At 46.6% G+C, this 20,639-nt stretch overlaps 1 protein-coding gene across 10 annotated transcripts in view; it reads left to right on the plus strand.

Annotated features, from left to right (window-relative positions):
* Positions 1-20,639, plus strand: part of SPECC1 (sperm antigen with calponin homology and coiled-coil domains 1) — a 171,964-nt gene that overhangs the window by 66,635 nt on the left and 84,690 nt on the right. The window contains exon 2 of one of the 10 annotated variants that reach the window (XM_073315161.2): positions 425-859. The exons of the other annotated variants lie outside the window; for them this stretch is intronic. Within the exon in view, the coding sequence (XP_073171262.1) occupies positions 835-859 (25 nt within the window). The 5' untranslated portion in view covers positions 425-834. The remainder of the gene's footprint in view (positions 1-424; positions 860-20,639) is intronic. 10 annotated transcript variants of the gene reach the window in all.

Below are 20,639 nucleotides of genomic sequence, written 5' to 3' on the forward strand. Positions count from 1 at the left end.
GCCGATGTAGCAGAGTAGTGTAAACTTGCCCTTGGTCCATCCCTTCTGAAAGATCCTCCTATGGGACTTCCATCAAATAGCAGCACAGGATGTGTCCTTGTAGCTTTGCCAAAGGGAGTCTCACTGATAGAGCTGCTGCTGCCTCAGTTGCATTAAAATGGATGTATCTTGATCTGTTCAATTTAGCTTCATTGATTCTTCCTCTTGTACATTAAATCAGTCTTTATAAGATCTCCCTTTGAAAGATAGCTTTAAGAGTTGCTGGGGCAAATTGAGGCCAAGTGTAAGAAGGCACCTCTCTGTTGACTCTATTGGTGTTGCACCTGCTTGTATCAGATCTGAATTTGGTCTCTTGTATGTTGCTCACAAGCTGGCAGCAGCAGGTAAGCATGTCTTTTGATCTTCCAACTTTCTTTCCTTGCAGGTTTACTCAAGCCTCCAGGATGATAAAAGATGGTCCTTGGTCACAATGCTGGCTAATCCAGACTTTCCACACATCTTAATAGACCAGCTTTCCTTTCTTCCCTGATTATGAACTCCGTGCATATGCCTAGATAGCTCTCAAAAAGTGCCCTCTATTATTTTCAGTGCAATGGCAGGGCATATATTGCTTCTCTATGACCCCATGGTCTGAATGTCCTTCAAAGGATAGATGTTGAACGTACCAAGGTAGCTTCTTTGGCTGAGTGCTCCATCCCCCTGCGTGGGACGATCTATGATTATCACTGTGACTATTCCTATGAGCTCATAAGGTTTCAACTGAGCTACAATTTTCTATCCTTGTAATCAGCATTAATTACATTACATTGACCTGATCAGCAGGAGGTTTAGCCAATGGTAATATGCAGAAATAAAAGAAGTAAGTCTTGGGGACAGACATGTTCTGATGATGGAAAATGTGTCCTTGGGAAAACAAAGATTAATGTGGGCTGCAGGGTCCTGTGCTGAGTGTGACTTGTTCAGGTAAGTGCTATCTGTGACAACTTGGGTATATACTCCTCTCTTCTAGCAAAAAGAAAAGGAGTACTTGTGGCACCTTAGAGACTAACAAATTTATTTGAGCATAAGCTTTCGTGAGCTACAGCTCACTTCATTGGATGCATTCAGTGGAAAATACGGTGGGGAGATTTATATACACAGGGAACATGAAACGATGGGTGTTACCATACACACTGTAACCAGAGTGATCAGGTAAGGTGTGCTATTACCAGTTACTAGCTGAATGCTTAAGTGGCTTTGGTCTCTGTATTTTGAATTGAATTTGCCCAGATGCTAGGAAAAAGTGCTGGAGAACAGGCTGAGTAAATACATCCTTGTCTTCTGATATTGCTGAGCTCCCAAGTGTTGGACCTAAGTGTTAAAGATCATGGGTGAAATCCCACTGAAGTCCATTGGAGTTACTCACTATGGGCATGGCTACACTGGAAACTTCCAAAGTGCGAGTGTGGCCATGTGCAAGCGCTGGGAGAGAGCTCTCCCAGCGCTCCTGGTAATCCACTTCCACGAGGGGATTAGCTCAGAGCGCAGGGAGCATGGCTCCCAGCGCTCGGAGCCTGTCCACACTAGCGCTTTAAAGCGCTCAGACTTGCTGCGCCCCGGGGGATGATTTTTAACACCCCTCAGCCAGCAAGTTAGAGAGCTATAAAACGTAAGTGTAGACAAGCCCAAAATGGTAACTGTAGTTCTTTGAGAGAGTTGCCTGTGCATGTTCACCCTCCCACTTCTGTCTCAGCTTTCTTACAGGACTCTTGAGTTTACCAGAATAAACTGAGGTGGTGGGGCTATGTGGTCCTTTTACAACCTTGGCTCTAAATGTTTGGTGCCAAGAGGTGTTTTTTGTAGCCCCACAGGCTCTGTTTTCCAGAAGCATTCTGATACTCAGCACCAGTAGGAGTGCATTTCACAAGTATGACTAGACAGAGAAGAACCATGGTTACCCTGGTAAGTAACCAGGGTAACAGGGCATTTCCTGTACCCTCCCAACAATCAGTGTTTGAATACACTGGCTCCCTCCCCTGGTGAGTGAGGACAGCACCCCTGCACCGCAGTACAGAATGCTTCCCCTGAGGTGGGCCAGCAAGCTGCCTTAATAGTAATAGCTGAGCAAAGAAGCTTGCTGGGAGAATCCCATGCTGGATTTTCCAGCCCCTAAAGGGTTTGGGCACTTTGGTGGTGTAACATTTACATTGAAGGTGTAGTAATTCTTTACAATGCCAAGTTATTAAGCCTGATGCAATCGCTTCTTTAGGAGCTGGTCCTCCAAGGGTGTGGATAATGATCTGTTGGCAATGGGCTGGATCACTACAGGACAAGGAAGGAAAGGACGTTTTAAAAATAAGTCCCAGTAATTGTTTTCACAGGCAAGAAAGCAAATGCAAGTGTCTCTTGCTGTAAAGCGGGTGCTTGGGCCCAGTGCTCACGTGGGACAGCACCAGCTCAGTGGGATGCTTTACTAATCCAAATTAATTGAGGCACTAAACAGCCCCCAAATGTAATGGGATTGGGAAGACCCTGTGCACAACCAGTTCCTGTAGTGAATGGGGTTCATCCCTCTATGGCGACTGGGTTGGGTATTAGCTCAGCAGCACCACTTTGCAGGAAGCATTATGTCCCTTACATTTGTCTGTCCATAGCAAGAATAAAACAGCTTCTAAATGCATCGTGTGAAGCCAGACTGCTTCCTTTCCTGATTTGGGGTGAATCATGTGAGACTTTCTCCCTAGTGAAGAGAGGTTTTCAAATCTGCTCCACCATCCAGAATTCTGGTCTAAAACAGTCCAGGGATCACTTGCTGCTAGTGATAATGCTGTTATTAGATCATCACTCTGAACAGTTACCGGGCAGTGTCCCCTCCTCCTTTTCCCCTTGCCTCAGGTGGAATAAATGCTGCAGAAGTTTGGGTGTATAGATTTTAACATGTTTAAACAAAGGTAGCTGAAAGTTTAAAGCTGAAGTTTTAGCTCAGCCTGGCATAGTGTGGGGCAAGCTCTGCACAAAGAGCCCATTCACAGCCCCACCAAGGCAGCAGACATCAGACCAGAAGTACCTCCTGGTTTGTATGTTGGCCTCCCACAAACAGCTGTGACCATGCACCTCACTGCTCACCTGACTCTCTGTCTGTTGTTCCTCTCCTGGACGAGGGGCACAGTTCTTCCAATGCATGTCCAGCCCATAGGTGTCTCCTGAGTGCAAGCTGACAATTCTGAGACTTAAGATGGGAGGGGAAATACTCACTAGGAATGTGTGAGTGCTTATCTCCCACAGGCTGCGAAACACTGCTTTTATGTCACATCACTGAGACTGAGGAAGAGACAGCATGATAGAAGCAGATATCCTCTCACCCTCTGCAGCTCTCACCTCCTCTACACAGGGCTTCTTTGAGGCTCTTTGACTGGGGAAAACCTTTGATTGGTCTTTTAATTATTAACTGTTTTTTTTTTTTTAAACCAAACAGTTGAAGTTCTTCCTCCTTTGAAGTGGGCAACCCTTTATAGGTAACATTCTTATTGCACTGTGGAGCATTCTTTCTATTTTCCTTCTGCCCTCTTCCCTGCCATACCCTCATCTGGACAGCAGTGCTCCTCACCTATGCAAGGGGTTGAACTTGTGTGTAATTTTTGTGCTCTCAATCCAGTTCCCAGTGGACTGGTGTGCAAGCCACAAAACCCACCTTCACAATATATACTAATTGGCCCCCTTGTTGGCATCTTCAGCAGAGAGGTAAAGGTATGGATGGTCACGAAGTCTGAACTCCCTTTTCCACCTGTAGAGATGGTCCCTTTAGCCAGTATAGAGGCATATTAGAGGTGTACTGTGGATGAAGTATATGCTACTGCTGTCCATGTTCTGGTCATCAAAGGATTTCAATATGCAGGGCTGTCAATTGTGTTAATTTAGTGCTTATGTTTCATCAGCACTAAATTAACACAGTACTTACAGAACAGAAAAAATAGTAGTCCCTTTCTATATCACACAGCATTTGGGTTCTTAATGGCCGTTAGGGCTTCAGGGACATGCACCATCTGTGGAGATTTCAGAGTCTCTGTGTATTGTTCCTGTCAAGAGGTGGATAAATCCCCACATTCCAATCCTATAAACTAGCCTCTTCTAATGAGCCATGCTGAGAATGGGCCATCTTTTCTCTTTTCCAGGCATTGGTTTCACAAACTTCCAGTGGATGTTTGACTTGTCTCCTAGTTGCTAACTTTAACCATAAACTAACACTAGGCTTGGCAGGATTTCTTTTTTTTCTTATTGTTTCAATGGATAATATTGATGTTTATTTTCAAGCATTTTTTTCTATTTTTATCTATTTAATTTTTCACAGTTGTGCAAAATTATTGGGGGTGGAGGGTCAATATAACATGTCAAAATATACAAAGTAAATAGCCTTAAATCAAATTCTAAATTGCAGCATTTTTCATTCTTTGCTGGTCTGTAAATGCAGCTTATTGATGAATTTATTTATTTTTTGTCTGTGTGTGGTGAAATCACCAGTTACTGACATTTACTGATAAAAATTTAATTTTTCTAAGCCAAACTACCTCTTGGTTTGGCTCCACAAAGGCTCCTTCAGAGGCTGGGACCCTCCTTTCCCTTCCCCCAGGGCTGGATAAACTGCATATCCTCATGGGCAACTGTTTGCTAATAGGTTATGGAGCTTTAGCAGGCTGGCTGGAAACCATAATAAAACCTGGATTATTACATGGCCACCACCTGTGATGAAACTCTCAGTTCTTTCATTAAAAACCATCCCTGCAGTATTACAACTCTTAATTTCAGCAAATGGGTGGGTGTGGAGGGTTTGTTCCCCATGCTGCATGCTATGCAATTTACCAATTAGAATAACAAGTAGTGTAAAAACGATTGGACCTAAAAATCAGTGCCTTGGGAAAGTGTCCTGTGTTGCTGGGCAGGGACCTGTGTCTTGAGTTTTCAGTTTTAATCTCTTGATCTGGGCTGGCAGAGGTGGGAAATCAGTGGGGACAGGATGTACTCTTTACTCAAGGCTGGGTTCCCCAGTCCAGATATTGCCATCAGTGCCACCCAGCTGCTCCTCCACCATGACAGAGGGACCACATCTTAGTGGCATGCTGACCCCATGCACCAGGTTGCAATGCCCCTCGGTTTGGTGGCCCTCTCAAATGGGGGGCGTGAGGCAAACTGCCTCTTTTTTGCCTCCTCCTCTTCATGGGCGTCCCTCAGCCCAGTAACTGCAGACATAGACAGGTGGGGGACCAGAACAAATGACTTAGTCATATGTCATGCATTTCCACATCTATGAAACTGTGCATTTCTGTAAGAGATTGCACATTTACCCCAGTGTGAACTTGTTATTTCCTGCCTCAATCTCTGTATTTTGTGACATAAAATTCTCCAGTTGGAACAAATTGAGAATTTTCCTGTGTTTTCCCCAGGTTGTAAATTTTGCTCCTTAGCTTGGCAGTGGGAAACATGGAAAATGCCAAGTGAAACGATGAAGTACTTCACAAATGTGACCAGGGTGTGATGATTCTCTGGCATCACGAACTTTCACACTGATCTAGCTGGGGGCTGTGTATCCTGTTTTGTGAGACCTTAATGTAATGGTCTTGTGACTATAGGGTGTATGACACATCTCCTCAAAAGTGGGGGAAAATGTGGCTTTCTCCCTTCACAGGCAATAGGTCAATGGGGAAAGACAGGCAGGACTCAGTTTATCCCATATGCTCCTTTTTTGACCCTTGTAACTTCTGTAAAGTATTTTCCAGTGTTACAAGTAGCAGAATATGACTGTGTCTATGGGCATGGCAGCATTCCATTCAGTTGGCTAGAGTCTGCACTGAGGAGACTGTGATACTACCACTTCCTTTTTCCCATAAGCAGCTGAGGATGAATGAATTGGTCCCAACAGTCTCCAGGAAGGTGCTTCTGGCATTGGGTCTTTCTAGTTAGAACTGCATTTTAATCTCACACTCTGTTCATGGAGGAGGAGGGATAGCTCAGTGGTTTGAGCATTGGCCTGCTAAACCCAGGGTTGTGAGTTCAATCCTGGAGGGGGCCATTTAGGGACCTGGGGCAAAAATTGGATATTGGTCCTGCTTTGAGCAGGGGGTTGGACTAGATGACCTCCTGAGGTCCCTTCCAACCCTATGGTTCTTGGCAGCCTACTGGCATGATCCTGTGAAGTTTGGCTGGTCTGAAGGGGTTATGGTATGTTTGACCCCCTTTTCTTTTTGGATTGCTGTTGTCCCTTCCCACACTGTCACAGATGGGAAGTGTTTGTTAACTAATAGTTGTCAGTAGCTGAAGGAATCCTTTATCCATCTGATGCCAGGTCAGATATCTACTAGAGTTCCCGTTTGACAGCCATAGGTAAACTGGAATTAGATTGTTGGCCTACCCATTGCGCCATAAGGACCATCAGTAACTGAATTCACACAGTCTGTATGGATTTGGTTTCAGTATCTTTATTTGCAGTGCTCCTTTTGACCCCCAATGCAGGTGTTCTGTTTACTGTTCGTCTGTATAATTATATTTTCCAGAAACATGATGATAGCTGTTCTGTCAGCATTATTAAAGCTGGTGCTGTTGAGTATTTTATTAACCTCTGCCCTGCATTAATGAGGGTTCAAATGAGTAGGTTGTGTTTTCAACAGGGAGGATCATCTGCTGGGCAAAGAGCTACAACCCATGAAGATGCTGCCCTGGGTTCTAATCCCATCTAACAGACAGTTGCCTTAAAACAAGTCCTTGTTCAGTCTCACCAGCTGAGAAACTAAGTAGAAACAGCACCTCACTTAAAATCAGATGCTTTCTTTGAGCAGTCTTCCTGGGGTAAATCTTAAAAAGAGCCCTCATTTGGCTCCCTAAAGCTGAGGCGAGCCTTTCTCTGAAAGATGGGAGGCTCAGGACCAGCAGCACAAGCACTTTCCATGAGAAAACACACAGCAGAGATATGTCTCCTGCTGCATTACAAGCTTCAGGTCTGTATTTTAGCTTCTCTTGACTACTGTGCATTGTTGAGGTGGCTCATGTCACATCGGTCAGTTGGTAATCCCATTGCAGAGATTGTATTCATAACTGTGTGCAGTGCTTACTTTTCCTAAGGAGGCTTAACACCTCCAATAAAAGTCCTGTTACTAAATTTCTTCCATTACAAACCTCTATCCCAGTCGCATTCTTGCAGACTGACTACTGAAATATATGGTCATGCTGACCTTTAACTGTTCCACTGGACCCCTTGAACCCTCATCCCAAAGGACATTGCATTTTAGAAGGCCAGTGACCACCCTGGCTACAGCAGCAGCAACTAAATCATTCATACAGCTTCCTTGGATGTTGAATGCAGCTTTCTAACAGGCCACCCTAATCTTTCTTCCTTTCTTGTCTTGTGGTTCCGTCTTTCCTTTGTCTCTTTCAAATGGTTCTGTAAAAACTGAGAAACGGGTCGATTCAAAATGGGTTTTGCTGAGGGTATAAAATGATATTTTAATTTAAGCAAAATCTCTGTTTAAGTCTCAGGATGAGACTAAAAGAAACCCTGAAATTAGGTTCAGATCAGAATTTGCAGTTCAAACCCACCTCTCTGAAGGGCCAAAACAGAATAGCAAATCCAAACAGCCAATCTTTGAGAGTGCTTAAATTCAGAAGCAAATTTCAATTCCCACCCCTGGCTGAGTGAGGAAAGTTTTGGTTCTGCTCATTCCCTCCATCACTGCCTCTTCTCCCCGGTTGCTGAGGGTAATGGGAATTGTTAGTGACTCTGTGGCTGGCTCCACGGTGCAGATGATGAGTCTGCAGAAAGCAGAGAGAGTGAGATCTCTGGGCCCATTTACAGGACTTTCTGTATCTCATTTTGACAGGCGCGTAGGCAGGAAATGTTCTGGAACAAACAAATAAAACCAGCGAGTGGCCCAGTTCAGAGAAATGCCTGTCATTTTTGCCTGTTAATACCATAGGTGCAAAAGAAAGGCTCGGACCTTATAAGGCTTACAGAAATAATTCTTTATCCAGCCAGGAATTACTCCAGACATGGAACTGGCAAAATAAGCTCCGGCAATAGGGTTCACTGTGAGTGATTTTTGTACACCGAGATCACTGCTCTGCTATAAATTGCACTAGACTAGGGTCAGTTAGGGTTTCCAACCCTCTCAGTTTCACCAGGAGGCTACTGGAATTGGGCTCTATCTACCAGGGGCCACTGTAGCCAAATGGGGAGATTTTAGGCGCTAAAAGTCTGGCAGCGCAGTGAGGCTAAGGCAGGCTCCCTGCCTGCCCTGGCCCCGCGCCACTCCCGGAAGCAGCTGGCATGTCCCTGCAGCCCCTGGGGGTGGGAGGCGCAGGGGTCTCCACGCACTGCCCCCACCCCGAGCACCAACTTTGCAGCATTGGGAACTGCAAAGGGGGCAGAGTGCCTGCAGGCAGGGACAGTGTGTGGAGCCCCCTGACTACACCCCCCCACCCCCAAGGGCCACAAAGACGTGCTGGCCTTTTCCAGGAGTGGTGTGCGGAGGGGGCAGCATGCGGAGCCACCTGGCCCCGTTTACCTTGGGCGGCTCCCGTGCAGCGGGGCTAAGGCAGGCTCCGCCCCTGCAGCTCCTATTGGCCGCAATTCATGGCCAATGGGAGTTGTGGAGTCGCTGCACAGGCAGCACGTGGAGACCGCTGGCTCCCCCACGGGCCACAGAGACGAGCTGACTATTTCCAGGAGCGGTGTGGGGCCAGAGCAGGCAGGGAGCCTCCCGAGGTAAGTGCCACTGGGCCAGAGCCCGCACCCCCTCCCCCAGCCCTGAGCCCCCTCCTGCACCCCAACCACCTCCCAGAGGTTGCACCCCGCATCCTCTCCTGTACCCCAACCCCCTGCCCCAGGCTCAGCCTGGAGCCCCCTCCCACACGTCGAACCCCTCAGCCCCAGCCCAGAGCCCACACCCCAAACTCCTGCCCCAGCCCGGTGAAAGTGAGTGAGGGTGGAGGAGAGCAAGCGATGGAGGGAGGGGGATGGAGTGAGTGGGGCGGGGCCTCAGAGAAGGGGAAGAAGTGGGGCCTCAGGAAAGGGGCGGGACAAAGGGCGGGGCAAAGGTGTTTGATTAGACAGTTGGAAACCCTAGTTAGGATAATGGAACCTTGAGAAGGGTCTTAGCTATTCTTTGGGTGAATAACCAGCAGGTGTTAGAGCTTTGGGGCCTGTTTTATAGGACCGAGGCTGAACCTGCTGTGGTGAGACCCAGTGCCAGTAGCTTGATTCTCTCTGTGCGGGTTTGATACTGCGAACAAAACTCTGTTAGGGCCTCGGCTGGCATCTCCAAGTGATTTTTACTTGAAACCTAAACTCATGATGAAACTACCATTTGCGTTGTCCACATTCAGTTAATTTTGTTCTTCTCATCATGGGCCTGACCCATAGTCCTCTGAAGTCTGAGGAAAGACTCCAGTTGACTTTAATGGGCTTTGTATCAGGCCCTCTATTATCCTAGTTTCCATCTGAATGAGACCCCACCTCTATTATAGTGGCACTGAGGTAGTTACTGTGTGAATTTAGGCTTTTGTAACTCGGGGAGTAGCTTCAGTCCTTGTTACAGATTACATTGATGGAATCATTAGATGCTAGATGAGGACAGTCCTCCTTCACTTTCTTGGGTTTCCTCAGGCCATGTCTACACTAGAGACTTTACAGTGGCACAACTGTACCGATGCAGCCGCGCTGTTGTAAGATCTCCTGTGTAGAGAGATTTCCCATAGACATAATTAAACCACCTCAACAAGCGGCGGTAGCTATGTCGCGGGAGAGTGTCTCCTGCTGACATAGAGCTGTCCACACTGGCACTTCTGTTTGTGTACCATATGTCGCTGGGGGGAAGAAGGGTTTACACCCCTGAGTGACATAAGTTATACCAACGAAACTGCTTGTGTAGACGTAGCCTCTCTGTGTCCTGACTTTGAAACGTTTGTGTGATTTCCATACAGGTGAAGGGTGGGGTGGTAGAAACAAAAATAACCATTGTTCATGCTGATGGACTCGACAGGATTATAAGACTTCTCCAGTCTTTAAGTGATACCGTTAAACTGAGGAGGAATGCCTTCTTCCTCAGGAAGCATTGAACAGTGCATTCTTCTATGTTGGCTTCCTTGTTGTAATATTTGGACTAGCTGAAGATATCTCAACCATGAGGTCACCACTCCTTGCAGGGCTGCATTCCTTCCAGGGGAAGGTTTCTTCCTGGAGGCCGCCATTTGAAAGAATATCCTACCTGATCAAACTTCTGCAGATATGAATTCGTAACAGTGCTCTTTCTATGACTTAGCCTTTCAGTTGCCATAGGCATCAGCTATTCCTTCATCTCCATCACCTGTGGCCCCAAGAAGTCCTTGAAATCTCATCAGGGACCTTGTTTGTTCTCATGACCAAGAACTGGAAAATATCTCCAAACTTTTTGGAGACCAGGAGTCTCTGTGCTCCTAAATCAGGACTGGATCAAATCAAGGCAACTGCTGCTTCTTTCCCATCCAGATTTCTGGTGGCTCTGTTATTGCAGGTCTAGAAATCTCTTGTCCAATAGCACCATTTCTTTCTCTCGCTCTGATTTCTAACATTTATCCTGCTGTCTCATTCTGTTCCGAAGTATTTGTAGTTGAGTTACTTTCATACTGCTGTATTTTATCGTTGTCTAAATCAGCATCTCACTACAGCATCACTGCTGCAGCCTATAGAACCCATGCCATGGGGAATGCAGGCACGCAAGCGAGCCATATAATCAGACAAATAGCTAGAATTCCTCAAAGACTAGTGTTCACCTCATAATTATTTATTTTTACTTTTTTTCCCTAATCTATCCCAGAAAGCAAAAATTTCCAAATAAGGAGGTGGGAGCAGCTGCTCTGCAAACAAAGAGCCACAAAAATAATTCTAGCCTCTACCCGGGTGTGAAAAAGATTTTCAGACTGCTGGCTGACCTGCTGGCTTCTGTTTGGCTTCAGATAGTGGGGGAAATGCAATGGTCCATTTCAGAGAGTCTTGGACGCTCTTAGGAGCAGAGAAGGGTCATTAACTTTTGAGGCACTAGTTTAATATAGAAGTATGGTGATGGTTCCTTCATGAAATGCAGAGTTGTTTTCTTTGTATTACCTTAGTGCCTAGAAGCCCCGACCAAGATCAGGCACTGTAAACATACATACACAAAACTGATCCTATCCTGAAGAGCTCCTAAATTTCCTGTATGTTCTCAGTTGCATATAAAATTCTCCCTCACTTCCTATTCTAAACTATGTGTGTTAAACAGCTGCTGAATTCTGCACCAGAGATGGCTGCATTACAGCGAAGATAAAATTATTTAGGGCAAGTCTACTCTTAGAATTCTGCATTGGCACAACTGTACCGCTGCAGCCTTTAAGTGAAGATGCTCCTACACCAATGGCAGAGCTTCTCCTGTTGGCGTAGTTAATCGGCCTCACGGAAAGGCGGTAGCTATGTTGACTGGAGAAGCTCTGTCTACTTTGGGGGAGGGAGGGGTACTAGGTCAGTATAACTGTCGCTGGGGCTTATGAAAAATCCACACCCCGGAGGGAACACAGTTCTACCTATGTAGGTCTGTAGTGTAGTGTAGATCTGGCTCCAGATGAAAGGTGAAAATAAATGTTACCACTTTTGCACTTCACTTGACATTAAACTGGGATTCTAGAGAGGTGGGAATTAATCACTTAGGGTGAAATTCACAGCTACTCAGCAGAGGCCAGTACACCGCCTATGTACTGTTTATGTCCTTTTTAAGCCCTTAAAGATTGTTAACTAATAGGATGGGCTATTAGTTCCTTGCATTTCTAATGAAGCTCTAGTCTGGATTTGGTACAGCTGTGAGGAGCTGTTCTTGCATAGTCACTGCTAGACTGGCTAGAGTAATTCTGTCATGACAGGGCCATCTACTTGGTTCCTTCTCTTACCTGGCTGGAATCCCAGTGATCTCTCCCAAAAGGATTAGCTGGTCTGTAAGGGTGTTGGCTGCATGACTAATCTTTTGCAAACAGACTCATTCAGAGGAACCCCCATGACTGGCCAAGCCTAGCTTTGCTGTGTGCACTGCTACACAAGGTCCAGGGGACAGGTGGCGGTTTTCTTTCTCAGGGATAGAGAGAAAACACCATCTGCTCCTGAGTTACTACAAAGTTCCCAACAACACAGAAAAATGCGGCTTTTTCAGTCCATTTAGATCATTCGTCCTCAGCCAGCATACCTGCAGGAGCCAAGAACTGTATCAGGCTGTGACTGTTGTTGCAGTGGGGTTGTAGTTTCATTTATCTGCTCATTCCTGGGTCTTTGTGTAGTATGTCAGTGTCCCTGCTATGGCTGGCCGTTGTTTCCTGTTGATGGGTTCGTAAACTTTCTCTGGGGAGCAGAGGAGTCATATTTTTCCTATTGCACTTGCCTGAACAAAGCAATTTAACAGCAGGGCGGGAAGAGCGACGGGGAAGGGGCCCTTGCATGAAGGACACATCTGTGGAGCAGCATCAGTAGAAATGGTTTATTTTAAAAAAGCCCTCTCTGAAATTCTGTTAATTAAAGAAGTTCTTAATTACAGCATTCAAAAAGGGTAACGAATACACCAGCCCCAAGAGATTCTCCCTTGCTCTGGTGTCATCTTTAACTTTCCTCAGCGGAATAGGATGGTCTGCTTGTCCTTCCTGTTCATTATTGTTCATGTACCAGTCTGATACCTAGGACCATATCTCATCCTGCTGTGTGCTGCCTAGGGGTGAGCAAGGAATGGGACACAGTCAGTCGCTAAAACCAGACCCTTCTGCTTTGCTGGTGCAGGAGGATAAATGAGATAAAATTGATATTGGATACTGGATTTGACTCCATGTAGTTGATTCAGGATATGCACAAATAAATGTGCTTTTCTCTGTGGGTGTCTGTCCCACGTTTCTCTCACTCACATTCTTCAATTCAGTGAGACTTCAGCATGACAAGTTATACAAGCGTTGCTAATGAAGTGTAAAAGAGTCAGACCCTTCAGATGTCCGTCCATCATAGTGTGTAGACCTACACTGGTTCCAGATTCAATCCCTTGTGTTCCTTTGTCAGCGCACATCCATCCCTGTCCTGGGGTGGTGTGGGGTGAATACCCCATCACACCACACTAAAGGGGTTAAAATGGCTCAGCAGGGGCTAGTTGACAGGATGGGAGGCCACCTGGGTGAGGTATAGGCTGGATATACAGCTGGAATAGAACCTGAAGCCCAGCTGGGCAGGAAGAAGAGGGGCTTGTATGAAGCCAGGGAGAGGAGAGTAGAAAGAGAGCTGCAGGGAAAGAGAGTCAGCAGTTATTCTCAGGGTTGAGAGAAAGGAGTAGTAAGAAGCCTAGGAAAAACAACAGCAAGAGTGAGACCTCATGGACTTCAGCTGCTGATTATGGGGTCCCTATGCTGGACCCCAGTGTAGAGCGCAGGCCAGGGTTCCCCTATCAATCACTGGGGGAGAGGCATGGACAGGCTGTGGATTTTGAAGACTGCCTGAGGTGGTTTGGTTAGAGAGACTTTGATACCCCTAAAGGGGGGAAACTATAGTGACCTGGTCAGAGGACCAAGACACAAAGAGGAAGTGCTGCAGCTCAAGTGGGAGGCTGCAGAGTGAGAGACTGGGGCAAGGGGGCTGAGGAGGCATCAAACCAGTGGTGAGCTAATCCCCAAATGAGCCACAACAAGGTGCCAGAACGGTGAGTGGAGTGGAACCCCGTGGTGTGCAATCTGCAGAACACATGTAAATCTCAGCAATACCCTTCCTTCCCAGCTTTAGGACTGGTATACACCAGAAAACTAGATCGAACCATCTACGTCGCTCAGGGGGTGAAAAATCCACACCCTAAGTCCCCGGGTAGACAGCACTAGGTCAATGGAAGAGTTCTTCCATTGATGTAGCTACCACCTGTCAGGAAGGTGGGTTAACTGCGCCAATGGGAGAACCCCTTCTGTTGCTGTAGGTATTGTCTACAGTGAAGCACATCAGCAGTGCCACTGTAGCATTCCAAGTGTAGACAAGGCCTTTCAAGGTTAGTTTCTTTACTGGATCCTTCTGGCTCTTGTGGCCAGCTGGCTCATGTGTGACCTCAGTGGAAAGGGCTTGCCAATCTCCTTGCAGAAGAACAATGGAGGTTGTTTGTGAATGCAGCCTCCTTCTCTGACTCCTGATAAGCTCCCTCTCCCCAGAATCTCTGTGTTCTTTGTTGACCTTGTTAGGAAGCCAAGCAGAAGGACAATCTCTCTCTCTTTCCCACCCCTATCCCCCTTCTTTTTTCAGTCTGGCATCCCATGATCTGTATAGAATCATAGAATCATAGAATATCAGGGTTGGAAGGGACCCCAGAAGGTCATCTAGTCCAACCCCCTGCTCAAAGCAGGACCAATTCCCAGTTAAATCATCCCAGCCAGGGCTTTGTCAAGCCTGACCTTAAAAACCTCTAAGGAAGGAGATTCTACCACCTCCCTAGGTAACGCATTCCAGTGTTTCACCACCCTCTTAGTGAAAAAGTTTTTCCTAATATCCAATCTAAACCTCCCCCACTGCAACTTGAGACCATTACTCCTCGTTCTGTCATCTGCTACCATTGAGAACAGTCTAGAGCCATCCTCTTTGGAACCCCCTTTCAGGTAGTTGAAAGCAGCTATCAAATCCCCCCTCATTCTTCTCTTCTGCAGGCTAAACAATCCCAGCTCCCTCAGCCTCTCCTCATAACTCATGTGTTCCAGTCCCCTAATCATTTTTGTTGCCCTTCGCTGGACTCTCTCCAATTTATCCACATCCTTCTTGAAGTGTGGGGCCCAAAACTGGACACAGTACTCCAGATGAGGCCTCACCAATGTCGAATAGAGGGGAACGATCACGTCCCTCGATCTGCTCGCTATGCCCCTACTTATACATCCCAAAATGCCATTGGCCTTCTTGGCAACAAGGGCACACTGCTGACTCATATCCAGCTTCTCGTCCACTGTCACCCCTAGGTCCTTTTCCGCAGAACTGCTGCCTAGCCATTCGGTCCCTAGTCTGTAGCTGTGCATTGGGTTCTTCCGTCCTAAGTGCAGGACCCTGCACTTATCCTTATTGAACCTCATCAGATTCCTTTTGGCCCAATCTTCCAATTGGTCTAGGTCCTTCTGTATGCTATCCCTCCCCTCCAGCGTATCTACCACTCCTCCCAGTTTAGTATCATCCGCAAATTTGCTGAGAGTGCAATCCACACCATCCTCCAGATCATTTATGAAGATATTGAATAAAACCGGCCCCAGGACCGACCCTTGGGGCACTCCACTTGATACCGGCTGCCAACTAGACATGGAGCCATTGATCACTACCCGTTGAGCCCGACAATTTAGCCAGCTTTCTACCCACCTTATAGTGCATTCATCCAGCCCATACTTCCTTAACTTGCTGACAAGAATACTATGGGAGACCGTGTCAAAAGCTTTGCTAAAGTCAAGAAACAATACATCCACTGCTTTCCCTTCATCCACAGAACCAGTAATCTCATCATAAAAGGCGATTAGATTAGTCAGGCATGACCTTCCCTTGGTGAATCCATGCTGGCTGTTCCTGATCACTTTCCTCTCATGCAAGTGCTTCAGGATTGATTCTTTGAGGACCTGCTCCATGATTTTTCCAGGGACTGAGGTGAGGCTGACTGGCCTGTAGTTCCCAGGATCTTCCTTCTTCCCTTTTTTAAAGATTGGCACTACATTAGCCTTTTTCCAGTCATCCGGGACTTCCCCGGTTCGCCACGAGTTTTCAAAGATAATGGCCATGTTGTGCCTCACCACCTAGCGCTCAGGAGAACTGCAACCATCCATTATTTAGACAGTGAACTCCTTAGGGTTCATCCTGCTTGTGTGTCTTGTGCAGGGCCAGACATGATGAATAAATAAATAAATAAATATTCCAGCACCATAGAAATAAGAAAAAAGCTGGCAAGAGCATAGAACACGTTCAACTCCCCTGAGCTGCTCAGACAACTAGACACTCTCACAGTGTCTTGGCTTGGCATGGCCTGTAGCTGTGATGCCGGTGAAGGAGAGCTGAGGCTCCTATGGACAGCACCAGGATTCAGATAATGAAGGTACCTTGCAGAGAGGTGAAGTGACTTGTCCTAAGTTACATGTTGAGTTAATGGCAAAGGGTAAAATTTTCAAAAGTACTAAGTCCAATTCTCCAAAATGACTTGGGAGTGTAAGTCCCATGGACTTTTGGTAAGACTTTCAATAGGTGCCTCAGACACTTTTGAAAATGGGATTTTTAAGTATGTAAATCACTTGGGCTCATATTTTAAAGGTATTTAGGAATTGCTGTGCTCAGAATTGCACACCCGATTTAAGAGTCTAAATCTAATTTTCAAAAGGAATTGAGGCACTTAGGAATCTACTCCCTAAATGCAGCAATGCCTAAATAGCTTTAAAAATCTGGACTATAAGCTCTTGATACTTTTACCCTCAGCTGTTAATAGAACCCCTCGGACCTGACTCCTACGTTCCCTCCCAGCATTGAACCAGCAGAGAACATTGTGGTTGTAGTAAGTACCTTGAGATGGCTCCCTGTTGGTAAAACCACCTCTTTTTAATGTGGTTGTCATTGAATTCACAGACTGATGACATCAGGAAATCACTTGTCTGTGAGCGGTATAAATTCAGGGCTTGTCTTCACGTACAGTCCTACAGCGGTGCAGCTTGACTGCTGTGTCGCTTTAGTGAAGACGCTGCTTCACCTACTGGAGAGCTTCCCTGTCAGTGAAGTTAATCCACCTCCCCAAAAGGTGGTAACTATGTTGATAGGAGAAGCTCTCCTGTTGATTTATTTAGCATTGTCTACACAGGGGGTTATTTCGGTATAACTATGTTGCTCAGGGGGTGTGGATTTTTCACACCCCTGTGCGACATAGTTATATTGGTATAGGTCTGTAGTGTAGACCTGGCCTCAGTGTTGGTTCCTTAGTTGGGAGTCAAGAGAAGGTGGAGTTGAGGCCCAATATGAGCATGTAATCTTCACTGAGCTCCAGCACTGGCATCTTTGTGAACACAGAGCATGCTAACTGCTGTTGCCTATAGCTTACCACTCCCAAAAGCCTTAACCAGAACAGCAAAGGTACTATAATAATTCTTTGCACTCAGATGGCATCTTTCATCCATGTATCTCAATGTGCTTTTCAAGCATTAATGTACTACACGTCACAGCCTTATAGATGAGGAAACTGAAGCTGAGATGGGTGAAATGACTTGCCCAACGTCACACAGGAAACAAATGCCAAAAATAGAGAGAGAATCCAGTAGTCCTGCCTCCCAAACCCTTTCCCCTACCCCTAAAGACTACCTCCCATCATCTGTTCCCACTTAAACATAATGCAATGTATTTCTGTACAGCATCCTCCATATACCGTGTCATAAAACCCTTCCTGGTCAAAGAGTTAAGGGAAGGTTTGAAATTGGGGTCAAAAGAGGAGGTGTGACTCTGAAGCGAAATTGGAGCCATGCCGCTGTGTTAATTATGTTTGATTTATCCACTCTGTTTTTCCTTGTGTTTGGATGTGTGACAAAATTGTGTCCTGCACAAACATGAACTTCCCTGGGGGGGTGTCGGTGGGAGAGTGAAGTGGAAAGTTGTGCTGAGCTAGCCAGATGAACGCAGAAGCTTGAAGCCACCTCATTAGTGACAAGGCCACCACTTGTTCTGAAAGATACACTTTTTGGCCAGTCGGATCTCCATGGAGACCACGGCTGAGTGACCTTCCTGTCCCGACAGCCGCTCCCTTGCACCACGTCACATGGCTGCCTGGCGTAAGGACTGGGAGAATGGCAGGATGTGTGGGAAGGAGCCCTGAGGCATGGCATGTAACCCAGCCCAGAACTGCTGTGGTCACAGCCTATGCAGGAACATGTCTGCTTGTTTGTATTTTCCAAAATTAAACTCCAGTCCTGGCAACTCTTCATGTCCCAGTTAGGAAGCAAGTGAAAAAGCAGCAAGCTCCCTCTCATGCCTTCCATGGAAGGCTCTAGACTGGCCAGCTCCAGGGTTCCCCTCCTTTTCCTACTCACCGTTTGGTGACTGACTGAGTGTCCTCAGGGGAGCCACAAATAGGTCAGATGAGTAATATCACTGAGCAGTGGTCCCTGGCATTAGCCTCACGGTATGAGGGAAGGATTGGAAAAAGGGCAAATTTCCCAGACACTAAGACAAAACAGTGCAAAGGTTCAGGGGCAAATCACCCTGTCCTTGGCCCAATCTAGGAAAACCGTTTTAAGGCAGAACTTGGGCCCTAACCTGGACAATGAGGTTGTTTCCACAGTGGGCTCTGCAATCCAATGAAGACAGCAGCAGAAATGGGGTGCTGGATGCTCTCAGTTGGATCTTCAAAGTGCAGGAGGGAAAATGATACTTCTGGGAAGGGAGAAGGAAGGAGGAGCTTGCTGAGAGCCCAGGGCCTGATGGGGAATGTGAAGGTGGGGGGTCATTTAGAGAATCCGAACTCTGCCTGAACCTCGAGACTTCGTGCATATCTCTCTGTGGTAATGCTGAGGTAATGTTTGCTACCTGCCCCATCCTGGCACAGTTAGCATTAACCATGTCTGATTGCCAGTTCTTGTGGGCTTCACTTCTAAGCCAGGCTCCTACACACGGGGATAATTTTATGTAGTCTGTGTTCCAGCATGGGCCAGGGAGTGTTGTGGCTTTTCCATTCCATATTCCAGCCCTTTTTTGCTAGGAGCAGGTGCCTGTTTGGGAGTTCATGTAATAGGTGTTGAGAGCTTAGCCCAAAAATAGTGGTGAAACGTAGTGAGGGTATGCTGGGAATTGCCGTCCTGAACAATCGTAAGGGAAAAAACACTACAGGCCTGAAAAATGGGATTGAAATGGCTAAAGAAGATCATGATGGGCCAACCATTATCTCATGAAAGTCCCACTTCACTTCTGGCAAGAGCTGAAAGGTAGAGAATGTTGATTGGCAGAGTGCTGGGAGCTAGAGAACTGACCTTCAGGCTGGGAGCCAGGAACTCCTGGTTTCTAATCCTGACTGACTCATTGTGTGACTTTGGGCAAGACACATCATCTCTCTGGGTCGCTAGCAATTAACCACTTTGAAGAGCTGAGCTGAGGGGCTTGTTAAAACACTTTGAAGAGGGAACCTATTATATAAATGCTAGGGGTTATTTTTGAGTAGATGAAAGCACTGGGAATAGACTCATAGATGCATAGATATTAAGGTCAGAAGGGACCATTATGATGATCTAGTCTGACCTCCTGCACAATGCAGGCCACAGAATCTCACCCACCCACTCCTGCAATAAACCTCTCACCTATGTTTGGGCTATTGAAGTCCTCAAATCATGGTTTAAAGACTTCAAGGTGCAGAGAATCCTCCAGCAAGTGACCTGTGCCCCATGCTACAGAGGAAAGCGAAATACCCCTAGGGCCTCTTCCAATCTGCCCTGGAGGAAAATTCCTTCCCGACGCCAAATATGGCGATCAGCTGAACCCTGAGCATGTGGGCAAGATTCACCAGCCAGATACTCAGGAAAGAATTCTCTGTAGTAACTCAGATCCCACCCCATCTAACATCCCATCACAGGCTATTGGGCCTATTTACCATGAATAGTTAAAGATCAGTTAATTGCCAAAATCATGTTATCCCATCATACCATCTCCTCCATAAACTTATTGAGTTTAATCTGTAAGCCAGATAGGTCTTTTGCCCCCACTGCTTCCCTTGGAAGGCTATTCCAGAACTTCACTCCTCTGTTTGTTAGAAACCTTTGTCTAATTTCAAGTCTAAACTTCCCAAAGAGCACTGCAGGCACTGAAAATCTTGGAGGGGGTTTCCCCTGCATGCTGTGGGGTACAAGGTGAGGTGAGGTCAGTTACATGTTTGGAAAAAAGTGGATATTTAGGAAGTACCTGCAGTTTGGAGAGGGTGCAGGGATGATTCCAGCCCACTGTAGGCTGGGTGGGCAGTGAGAGGGGTGACTGGGCAGCTGTGCACAGAGAGAAACCCTGGCAGACCGGGCAAGGCAGAGAGATGGTGACCAAGTGGCTAAGGAGCAAGGAGGGCAACCTTGGCTAAGCATGCAGGGTAGTTAGAGGGTGATGCTGGGCAGATGGGGTGCAAAGGTGGGCAATACTAGTGGGCTAGGCACAGTGATCTTAGGTGCCAGGAGGGTAATCTCAGTCAGACCAGCAAGACTGGCGGGAGGGCGATACTTGACAATCCTCATTAATGGCTCTTCTAAAAAAAAAAATAAAAAATCTGTTCCTGGAGATTGCTTTCTGTACTGTTCTGAAATGAGCAGCTCATTGTCTTTCTCCTGCTTCTCTGAATAGAACAAGAGAAGCCCCTGGGAGCTGCAGTCCCTTAGAAGTCCACCACTCAAAACAGCAGCATTAATCCATGTTAGGTGGGATTCTGAGGTCTGGGGAATAAGAGAGAACTAGAGCTGTTCTTCTGGATTCTTCAGCACGATGTTTAAAGCACTTGGGGTGCTCAGCTAATCAGGTCACCAGCCTGGCTGAATGTTCTTAGCCCATCACTCTGCATGGAGGGAGCCTCAGGCTGTGGGACTGACTATTCCATTTGTAACCATTGGACCTCTCCATCTGAAGGTCACCCTGAGGGGGAGAAATTAGTTGCAATGAG

The sequence above is a fragment of the Lepidochelys kempii genome, chromosome 17 (genome assembly GCF_965140285.1).
Source record: "Lepidochelys kempii isolate rLepKem1 chromosome 17, rLepKem1.hap1, whole genome shotgun sequence".
Taxonomy (NCBI): Eukaryota; Metazoa; Chordata; order Testudines; family Cheloniidae; genus Lepidochelys; species Lepidochelys kempii.